The following is an 11,873-nucleotide window of genomic DNA, read 5'->3' as shown; positions in this document are numbered from 1 at the left end:
ATTGTGGGATGTTGTGTGTTAACATTCGTAGATACTACAAGAACAGTCCATAGTTTTGTTGGGAGGTATAACTTGTCTGTTAAGAAAATGTAAGCATTGTGGAAATGTGTTCACTGACTGCATATTGGGTGAACACAACATGAAATGTGTGAATGGTATGGCCACAACAGACCGATGCTGTGCTAATTGTGTTTAGAGTTTTGCAAATGTGACAACTGTTTGGACAAACGCTTGTTAGCGACTGTAAAAAACTGTAATAGGTGCAGGGACACATCCAGGCCTTGTATAACTTCTGAATTTTCAGTGATATAACATCAGTTGTATCATCTCTTGTGTCACTGATGGAGAATCATTTCATATCGTGAACTGTCTGTTTACAAAAAGGAGAGACACAGAAGGATGCAAAAGGTTACATAAGAATATACATGTAGGCAGGTAACATTAAAGAGTAATCACTACCTTGAACTAAGGTAACACAAAGCACATTGTAGATCCAATACTGCTGAATGTATTTGATGCATTTTGAAAAGTCTTCTAAGCTACAGTACCATATATCACCACTGCATCACATCACATACAAAAGGCTCCAGCAGGTCAGCTAAAGAACATGATGAAACCACTGACCCAAGAGTGAGACTGCGAGGCACTGAGCTCCACCTCAGCGCTGTGAATTTAAGACAAGTTCACAGTGACTGAAAAGGCTTAATTCAGTTCAGTTCAATTTTATTTATATAGCGCAACATCAGTCGCTTCAAGACTCTTTATATTGTTAGCTAAAGATCGTTGGCGAAGCACTTGGTGAGAGTGGAAGGAAAAACTCCCTTTCAACAGAAAGAGTAACTTTCAGTTCATTATTATCTCTCTGCCTTTAAGTCTCTACTTCACTGTATTTATTCTCATTAGATTCCTCCTGTGCTAAAAGAGAAAGGGAGAAGTATGTGGAAAAAAAGTTATTACTTGTAACCAAGCATACTCTCTAGTAGTAACTGCAACACTTGATACATTTTTGCACTCGTTCTTAAAGATGACTAAATGCTGCTTTCCTACAGCACCAAAAAGGAGATGAAGCAGTCGCTCTGCCTTATCTTTGTACGTTTTCCTTGCAGGAATGTAGCTTGTATTTCACTGGAACAAGCAGAAGAGAAGCTCATTAGTGTAGGCCCGTTACAGGGAAAGTATTGTTTGTGGCTGCCGCCAGAGGAAGGTGGCTCAGACACTATCAGTGAACTTTCTGCCTTCATGTCCGGCTGGCTGCTTTCCCCTTCCTGTCCATTTAGTTAAACTCAATGAGAAATGAGCTATTAGTGGAGTTTACTGTTTGCTGGCTCCCTTACCAGTCCAAAAATAGATTTCTCGGATTGAATAACCAACCTTTTTCTCGACCCTGGGGCTAAATATGGAGACAATTACCTCTGTTTAGTCAGGTCCTGGTAAGAAAAGACAGGCAAGGCTGGAAGTGCAGACGGCGTGTTTTTTCTATGACACAGGCTGAAGCTAAATGATTTCTCCATCGAGAAAAGATAATGAAGTGCATAAAGACATGCATATGGGACTTTTGGTCAAAAGGAACAATTGTTGTAATTTTATATAACTGTGAGGAGAAATCTTTTGCTTTTTGTTTTTTGTATTTTTAGTACTGAAACCATTTACACGTTTTTTATTATAGTTTAGTTTTAGTTTGTTTTTCCTGTTTTATAATTGATTCTTTATCTATTTTCCCATTAATAATCAAAAGCCTAACCCTCACCTGGCAGACACTATAGGTACTTGTCTTGGTCTTCTTTTACTTGCCTCCAATTATTGGGGTCATTTCACTCAGTTATACTCTATACTGATATCTGACAAAACAATTCCCTCCCAATTCTATCCTGGACAGAGAACGTATCACATGTATGTTTAAAAAGCTTAGAAAGCTAAAGTCAAAGCATAAACTACGAGAGTAATTAATTGGGGGGGGGGGGTCCTTATTTATCTCATATAGTGTACTTTTTACTTATTTTACTTGCAGTCCGCTTATATTTGATATCTAGATACTGAATATTTTGTATATGTAAACATATACTTATTTGCCACTTCATTAGGTACAGCTGTTCAACTGCTTGTTACCAGTTAACAATCACCAGTCACTAGACAAAAACTGAGCATCAGAATGGGCAAGAAAGGCGAGTTGGGTGACTCTGAATGTGGCATGGTTGTTTGTGCTAAATGGGCTGTTCTTGAGCATCTCAGAAACTGTTGATCTCCTGTGATGTTTACACACAACCGTCTCTAGTTTATCTTAACAAATCTGCAGTAACAGCAGCCAAGTGTACCTAATAAACTGGTTCACAAGACGCAGTAATAAAAGCTAAAAATTAGTAGTCATGAAAAAGAATTTCAATTATGCATAAGTAATTTTTGATGAAAATATTGCTGTATACTTTTTGTCTCTAATAAACAGACAAAGCTAATATTGTTCTGTAAAAACCTGTAAAATTAGATTATAAATAAACAAGCCTGTTTTTTCACTGATAATAAGCCGATATATTGTTTTGTACCTTACTCAAGTAACGGACACGAATTCAGTCCAGATTTTGGAAAGCACCGAAGGGCAGCCTTTTACGTATGGAGGGCCTGTTGACTCAAAAATCAACACTGTCAAAATGTTCTCACTTTAGGGGATCTTCTGTCCTTGTGAGAATGTCTGGTTCTCCTTTACAACCATTGAAATGCATTAACACACTGCCCTTCACCCCACGCAGACGCATTCTCACACCCTGGATGACCACGGAGTGTTGGGCAGTAATTCAGTCACAAACGTTGCTCATTTCTGAGGAAGTAAAGCCAGGAGGAAAAATCTGAGTGGAGGAGTCTCCTCATCTACCCACATCTCATTTCATTGGCTAAGAGGCATGATGTCACAGAGTGGAAAAACCTATAAGAAGTCACACTCCCACACAGACAGCAGACAAGCTGAGAGCTCATTCACTTAGAACAAGGAAGACGGCTCTGTGAACCACATACGACTCATCATGTGCAGAGGACGCGACTCGCTGCCTATCACCTGCCTCGAAAGGTGAGATATGTGAGGATGTTATATCAGATTTTTCTTTTTTAAACAAGAGATTATGATGTTGTCATCTGTAGAAAATACAGGATGGATTAATCTCACTGTAACTTTTCCTCCTTTTTTAACAGGGCAAAAGAGCTGAAAGCTCTGTTTGGGAGTTTGCTACAGAAGTCAGACAGCCTCACTGGGCACTCAAAGAAAAGCGACAAACTGAGGTAAGACATTCATTCAGCATCTCTTTTTCGGCATTTCAGTTGAGTTCATGTGAATCCTGGATACTGTAGGAACATTTCCTAACTACTTTGTCTCTGCTTCTGCAGGTTTAATGTTGAGGAGCCTCTTAAATGGAAGGAATCATTTGACAATCTGTTGACCAGCCCAAGTAAGTCCACCAGATCACTCACAGAAGTAAATGTAAATAAGTTTTGAGCTTTCTATGAGATGTTAAGTCTTTCTCTTCTCTTTCTCCTTTCTCCAGATGGGCTGTGTCTTTTCAGAGCATTCCTGGTGACAGAGTTCAGTGAGGAAAATGTTGCCTTTTACTTGGCATGTGAAGACTACAAAACAACTAAGCCTTCAAAACTAGCTAGCAAGGCAAAGAAAATCTATGATGAGTTCATTGGCTCCGACGCACCCCGTGAGGTAAATATCTGATAAGCAGAACTAGACACACTCTATCAAACTGCTGGTTTCTCTTATCTTGTTGTTAACTATTGATAATCAATTGACTGTTTTCCCTTGTCCCGTCTACAGGTAAATCTCGACCATGAAACCAAAGCGATCACCAAAGAGAACATGGAGCAGCCCAGCCAGTCCTGTTTCAATGTGGCCCAATCCAAAATCTACACCCTGATGGAGAAAGACTGCTACCCTCGCTTCCTCAAATCCTCAACATACCTGGAGCTCACCAGGAAAACCAAGACGGGCTAAAAGACTGGAAGATAAAAAATGATAAAACACTGCCCTACAATGCAATGACTCTTCAAAAGGACATAAGCTGACAGACACGCAGTGGAAACTGTCAAGTTTTGGACGGAATAAATACCTCAGTCCGAGGAGTTTTCATGCCCGGTTGTGGAATAACTTTAGAGACCGGAGACGTCCAGAGATTCCACATCGGAGCGAGAGGCGGAAGTTGCAAGGCTGTGAGGATGAACTGACCCGCAGGCAATGTCTGCCTCATAAGGGCAAACGTGTACTGTGCATAAAAGACTGGATGAAAGACAGCATGAAGGCGATACTAAAAAAATTCTGATATGAGTTGCACAACAAAAGTACCACTAGGAGAGATACTGCTGTGTAGCATGAATGCTTATTTATTCGTTATTTATTGAAAATAAATGTTTACGAAGCTAAAGTTTGCTGATTATTGAAAATTGTATGTTTTGTATTTATTTGCCTATTTTATTTTTTACATTGTATTTTTTTGAAGTATCTGGAGTACTGTATGGAAAAGTAAATGCATTGAATAAAAAAATCATGAGAGAAAGGAACTTGTTCCAGAGGAAATTCATTTGTAGAGATGGTGGAGTTTGTTAGTCACAGTAGGAAAAAGAGAGTAGAAGGCTAGTTCGTGCTTACTGTAATCTTAATGACTTACAGTTGCCTTGTTCCACTTCACAGATAGGTGGCAAGATGACCCATCATTTTCTCTGAGGTAACAGTTAATAGATGATATGTAAAAAGCGTATGTTTGTGTAAAATCAGAATCAGAATCAGAATACTTTATTGATCCCTGGGGGAAATTATTTTTTGTTACAGTGCTCCATTATAAACCAACATTAAGACAAGACAGACAATACGCTAACTAAGAATAGTACAATATATACATATATATACATACATACATAAGTCACTCATAAATAAATAGCTGGAAAAGAAACATGCGCAGTTGTAGCAGTAAACAGTGTGTTAAGTGGATGCGTTGTACAGGGAGATGGCCAGAGGCAGGAATGATTTCCTGTGTCGTTCAGTGGTGCTTTTCGGTAATCTCAGTCTCTCACTGAACGAGCTCCTGTGACTGACCAACATGTCATGGAGTGGGTGGGAGGTGTTATCCAACATTGTCTTTATCTTGGACAGCATCCGCCTCTCCGACACCACCTTGAGGGAGTCCAGCTCCATCCCCACAACATTGCTGGCCTTACGGATTAGTTTATTAAGTCTGTTGGCATCTGCGACCCTCAGCCTGCTCCCCCAGCATGCAACAGCATAGAGGATCGCACTGGCCACAACAGACTCATAGAAAATCCTCAGCATTTTCTGGCAGATGTTGAAGGACCTCAGTCGCCTCAAAAAATAGAGACGACTCTGGCCCTTCCTGTAAAGTGCTGTGGTGTTTTTAGCCCAGTCCAGTTTATTGTCAATGTGTACTCCAAGGTATTTATAGTCCTCCACAATGTCAACACTGACCCCCTGGATTGAAACAGGGGTCAAGTGTTTCCTGGTCTTCCTGAAGTCCACGATCAGTTCCTTAAAACCAGACTAAAGGTGGATAGATGCATAAATACATTCATTAATCACCAGAGGAAATGTCAGATCTAGTCACAAACACAAGAGTCAGATTAAAGGTCCAAGTGGCACATAAAAGGCAGACAGTATTAGCAGTATGCACAGACATGTAAAACACATACAACTGAAATATTTTTGTCCTAAATCCACTGACGTCCACAGTATAATTCAAATCCATTACATTTTTTTTCCATACAAAGTTCGAGGCTACATCCAGGTTTTTCAAAAGAGGTTTTCATTTTATATTTAAAAAAAAACACACACACAATCAAAGTTTCCTATGACCACTTTTTCAAAATTGGCCTGAACTTGAAATAGACTCAAGAACCTGGAAATTAAAAATAAGAAGAATGGCAGCTAAACAGCTGTTTTTAATGTATTTTTATGAGGTTTATTCCCACCAGTTAACCTCTGTTTCATTTTCTGTTGCCACGGCCACGTACACAGGAGACTCTAAGAACTGAAAGCCTTTTCTGGGAAAACTCCAAAACCGTAGAAAACGTAGCTGCAGGCAGCAGCCGGTTTGCTTTAGTTCTTCCCACCTTGCCAGGGAGAGAAATTGCCTCACACAAAATGTCACCTTGTGTTTTATTTTACATTTTGCTTCCTTTGTGAATCTTTAAAAATGGATTAAAGTACTTTAATGAACTTTGGAGGTTCTACAAGGTGGATTTTGCTGTTTAAACAGAGGCTAGCTGTTTATGTTTCCCATCCTATGCTAGGCTACCCAGCTATACGTTGCAGTTTATAGTTAGAATACCCATATGAAAGTAGCATTAAACTTCTTGTCTATGTGAATCTAAAAAATATACACTACTATTTTGAGATGTGACCATCATCCTATCTGATGGATATAGCTATATCCAGTGGCCAGTTAGCTTAGCATAAAGGCTAGAAAGACAAAAAACTGCAAGCCAGGCTCATTCAAAATATACTAAATGAACACGTACACATACAGTTACTGTTTAAAGATTAAACAATCATGTAGTGCTATGTTTGCCATTCAAGAGAGTGGCATCAACAGACATTACAGGAAATATCAGATTTCAGCATCTATTTTGGTAGCATCTCTGGAAGTCATGTCAAGCTAACCTATTTACATACACGAGACAAAAGCTTTGATTTAAATTTTAAAGATCAGGAAATTTCTTGTATAAAGTCAACAATCCAATAAGCTCTAGTGTTATCCTAAAATGTTAGACTGTTGTTTAAAGATTAATAGATTTACAAGTGTGTCAACAGGCAGATTAGGCTTTCATAAAAGGTTTGAAGCTAAATGTTGTAAAATGCTAAGCCCATAACGGGCGGCAAATGTGTTTGTGTCCAAAACATGAGTTCATTTTCCCGGGAAACATCTGAGTGTGAAGGATGGTCACCATGGATACAGCAGCTACCTACCATGCACCTCCACTGGCAGGTTTGTTTACTAGCTCTACCTTAGGGCCCTGTGAGTCACAAAAGCCTCCCCTCCCTTCGGTAAATCAGGCTCATCCTTTCATACTGCCGCCATCCATCAGCGCCACCTCCTCGTTGCTCTCCCCTTCCTACACTGTCCTGCTGAAACAAATGACTCCTGTTCAAACACTTGGCAACTAAAACGCAGAGGGTGAAGTCATTAGCACCACTCTGACACTGACGGAAAAAGACAGTGGCTATCTCTCCACTCCATCCCTCTTTTTCTGTGTCACTTCCACACAGAAGTGATGAGTAAAAAGGGCCTCTTCTGAGCCTCGACGTACGGTAATTGAGATTAAGTGGAGAAAAACTCATTTGTTTTTCGGTCACTGTAAACTCAAACACTGCCATCTTAATTTCAGGGAACAGATGGACTTAATTTTTAACTGTTGCTCATGCTGTAACACATCATCTTACCCACATACAGTATTCAGCAGTATTGAATTTGAATTCAACCCTGTGGACGATATTTTGCTGGGTGGACATTCATGATTTATATCTAATTTAATTTAGTCAAAAAAGTATATGGAGATCCAATAAAGTAGATACATATGGGCCGACGGGACTAATGTGGAAAATGAATGAATGAAAAAATCTGTTATCAAAACAGAGAGAGAGGTTTACTTTGTTTTTAACGTATTAGGATCAATATTTGGTGCACAAAATAAGAGATACAAAAAAACTAGAACTTTAAGTAACAAATTTCTGGCTATAACCGATATGGTGTGGAATACGTGTGCATTGTGACCCAAACAATACAATTTTTTGCCATGTGTTTGACTGCATGCAGATGGGTGGACAAAGAAAGTTAAGATGAATCATGATGTATTACAGTTTTTGCTCGTTGCTTGAACACTATAAACCCATGCTTAGACTAAAGTAACACAACTTGAAGCTTTTGTTACCATACCCCAAACACATGTACCCATACCTTAAACAAAAGTGCTGCTTTGCACTCTGGTTGCAATTATGCAACACACTTACTCCTTTATGCAACACACATGGTCCTGCATACTACACTCTATTTCATACATAAGACACTTCGTTCAAAAATGAAATTTCAGGGTGCCATTTGGAAAACACATGTATCCAAAATACAAAACACATCGGGTAATTGCAACCACTCAAATATACACCTGAAGGCACTTACTTGCAAAACTGAACACCAATTAGCCAGCCACAAAAAGCCCTCAGTTTAGCCAATTCAAGAACTTTGCAAGCATGGATGGAGGGAGAGCAAGAGGAAGAGGAGGAGGAGGTCAAAGAGGCCATGCACGGACCCATATTTCTGATGATATAAGAGCAACTTTGGTGGACCATGTCATCAACCACGGCCTGACTATGAGGGAAGCTGGGCAGAGAGTCCACCCACATCTAAGCCGCTTCACAGTGGCATCTGTAATACAGTTTTTGCCCGTTGCTTGAACACTATAAACCCATGCTCAGACTAAAGTAACACAACGTGAAGCTTTTGTTACCATACCTCAAACACATGTACCCATACCTTAAACAAAAGCGCTGCTTTGCACCCCAGTACCAATTATGCAACACTCCTACTCCTTTATGCAACACACCTACCCCTTTATGCAACACACATGGTCCTGCATGCTACACTCTATTTCATACATAAGACACTTCGCTCACAAAATGAAATCTCAGGGTGCCATTCGGAAAACACATGTATCCAAAATACAAAACACATCGGATAATTGCAACCACTCAAATACACACCTGAAGGCACGTACTTGCAAAACCGAACACCAATTAGCCAACTACAAAAAGCCCTCAGCGTAGCCATTTCAAGAACTTTGCAAGCATGGATGGAGGGAGAGCAAGAGGAAGAGGAAGAGGTAGAGGAGGAGGAGGAAGAGGAGGAGAAGGCCGAAGAGGCCATGAACGGACCCATATTTCTGATGAAATAAGAGCAACTTTGGTGGACCATGTCATCAACCATGGCCTGACTATGAGGGAAGCTGGGCAGAGAGTCCACCCACATCTAAGCCGCTTCACAGTGGCATCTATAATATGAACATTCCGACTAGAAAACAGGTATGTCTTCACCTCCATACCTTCTGCTCTACTCAGATGGTTTCATAGCACTGTTCTACAGTATATCACATTACCATATCAAGTGTACGGGGTGCTAATGCTCCTTTTGCAGCCAAAGTGGCTGATTCCTTATATTGAAGTACAGTGTTGTACAGTGGATGACACAGTACATACAGTAAAGTACTGTAAGAAAAATAAGCAAACCGATGACAATATGTGGTTGTATTCCTCCAGAATGACCCGAAGACCTTCTGGGGGAGGACGGCAACGCCTGTTCACACAACAGCAGGAACTTGCCGTTGTGGACCTAGTGAGGGCAGACAATGCCATCCGTCTCCACCAGCTACGACGGAAAATACTTGCAGACAGGCGAGTGTTCAGCAACATAAACCATGTGAGCATCACCACCATCAGACGCATCTTGGGTAAACTCAGCATCACCATGAAGCAGCTCTACAGAGTCCCATTCGAGAGGAACAGTGACAGGGTCAAAGGACTTCGAGCTGAATATGTACGGGTACGTGTAACTGTCCCTTACATTTACAATAGAGTATTGGTGAAGTCCAGTAGCAGCTGAATATGTACCATATCAGTACCACATGGATCTATTCTGAGAGCTACACAGGTACCTGTGTGATGGGGTGAGGGTGCTGTATGTGTAGCACTGTAGTACAGTGACATGTTCCCCTTTTTTTCAGAGAATCTTGGCCATGGATGGAGCTGCACAGCCTCATGAATACATTTTCATTGATGAAGCTGGATTCGACCTGAGCAAAACAAGACGACGGGGTCGTAATGTAATTGGCCAAAGGGCAATTGTGCACGTCCCAGGGCAGCGCGGGGGAAACATCACATTATGTGCCGCCATATGCCTTCGAGGGCTTCTGCACCATCATGCAATACTAGGTCCATACAATAGCCAACACATACTCACATTTCTAGATGCTCTCCATGATATAGTTGTACAGAACAGAGCAGATCAGCCCAGGTTTGTGGTGATATGGGATCATGTCAGTTTCCATCGGGCTGCTCTGGTCCAGGCCTGGTTCTCCAACCACAATCAATTTGAAGTGGTATACTTGCCCCCTTACTCACCATTTTTAAACCCTATTGAGGGTTTTTTTAGGCTTGGAGATGACGTGTATATGACCGCCAACCACATGCCCGCATGCCTCTTCTGCAGGCAATGGAACAGGCCTGCGGCGACATTCAGGTGACAGCAATCCATGGATGGTTTCGACATGCAAGAGGATATTTTCCCCGGTGCCCAGCGGGAGAGGACACTGCTTGCGATGTTGATGAGGTCCTGTGGCCAGACCCCAACAGACGGCGGGATCCATGAGCCCACTTATGCACAATTGTCATGGTTTTTTGTGTTTACAGTATAGTGTTTTTTCTATTGCAGTATTATTGTGTTGTGGTTTTTTTTTTTTTTGCTTTATCTGAATTCATGGTACTGCGATGTACACTATTGAGTAGGTCTATTTGCGTTTTTGGTTGTTTGGAAATGTGTCTCCTGTAAATGTGCCTTCTGAATACACAATGGAAATCAAGGACTGCAGTGTTTTATGTAAAGAAGACTAGTGTGTTCCCCCTGATCTGTAAGTGTTTGCATATGATGCAAGTATGTGTCATTTTGTCAACAGAGTTACATTTTGACAAAGGAATGTTAGGTTTTGACAGCAGAGTTTAGGTTTTGGGAGTGGAGTTTCATTTTGGCACAGATGTGTATGGTATATTTCCCAGTGTTGTGTCGTGTTTACTTGTGTTTAGAGTTTTGGCACAATGAGCGACGTTTTGCCAAATGTGTTCAAGCAACGGGCAAAAACTGTAAGAAAATTCCGACTAGAAAACAGGTCTGTCTTCATCTCACTGCCTTCTACTCTACTCAGATGGTTTTCATAGTACTGTTCTACAGTTACCATATCAAGTGTACAGGGTATTGCAGGGTGCTAATGCTCCTTTTGCAGCCAAAGTGGTAGTTTCTGTGAAACATACCATGATTACTTATATTGAAGTACAGTGTTGTACAGTGGATGATACAGTATATACAGTGAAGTACTGTAAGAAAAATAAGCAAACCGATGACAATATGTGGTTGTATTTCTCTAGAATGACTCGAAGACCTTCTGGGGGAGGACGCCAACGCCTGTTCACACAACAGCAGGAACTTGCTGTTGTGGACCTAGTGAGGGCAGACAATGCCATCCGTCTCCACCAGCTACGACGGAAAATACTTGCAGACAGGCGAGTGTTCAGCAACATAAACCATGTGAGCATCACCACCATCAGACGCATCTTGGGTAAACACAGCATCACCATGAAGCAGCTCTACAGAGTCCCATTCGAGAGGAACAGTGACAGGGTCAAAGGACTTCGAGCTGAATATGTACGGGTACGTGTAACTGTCCCTTACATTTACAATAGAGTATTGGTGAAGTCCAGTAGCAGCTGAATATGTACCATATCAGTACCACATGGATCCATTCTGAGAGCTACACAGGTACCTGTGTGATGGGGTGAGGGTGCTGTATGTGTAGCACTGTAGTACAGTGATATGTTCCCCTTTTTTTCAGAGAATCTTGGCCATGGATGGAGCTGCACAGCCTCATGAATACATTTTCATTGATGAAGCTGGATTCGACCTGAGCAAAACAAGACGACGGGGTCGTAATGTAATTGGCCAAAGGGCAATTGTGCACGTCCCAGGGCAGCGCGGGGGAAACATCACATTATGTGCCGCCATATGCCTTCGAGGGCTTCTGCACCATCATGCAATACTAGGTCCATACAATAGCCAACACATACT

At 41.2% G+C, this 11,873-nt stretch overlaps 1 protein-coding gene across 1 annotated transcript; it reads left to right on the top strand.

The window, feature by feature from the left end:
• Nucleotides 1-2,957: 2,957 nt before the first annotated feature.
• On the top strand, nt 2,958-4,534 carry rgs5b (regulator of G protein signaling 5b). Its single transcript, XM_080861662.1, has 5 exons — nt 2,958-3,055; nt 3,178-3,264; nt 3,370-3,431; nt 3,528-3,691; nt 3,803-4,534. Exons 1-5 carry the CDS (start codon nt 3,012-3,014, stop codon nt 3,977-3,979), a joined length of 534 nt encoding a protein of 177 aa, XP_080717788.1. The 5' UTR covers nt 2,958-3,011; the 3' UTR covers nt 3,980-4,534.
• The last annotated feature ends 7,339 nt before the right edge of the window (nt 4,535-11,873 follow it).

Source organism: Rhamphochromis sp. 'chilingali', assembly GCF_963969265.1.
Source record: "Rhamphochromis sp. 'chilingali' genome assembly, chromosome: 16".
NCBI lineage: Eukaryota > Metazoa > Chordata > Actinopteri > Cichliformes > Cichlidae > Rhamphochromis > Rhamphochromis sp. 'chilingali'.
The sequence above is the reverse complement of the archived record's forward strand: the minus strand, read 5'-3'. Positions and strand labels throughout refer to the sequence as shown.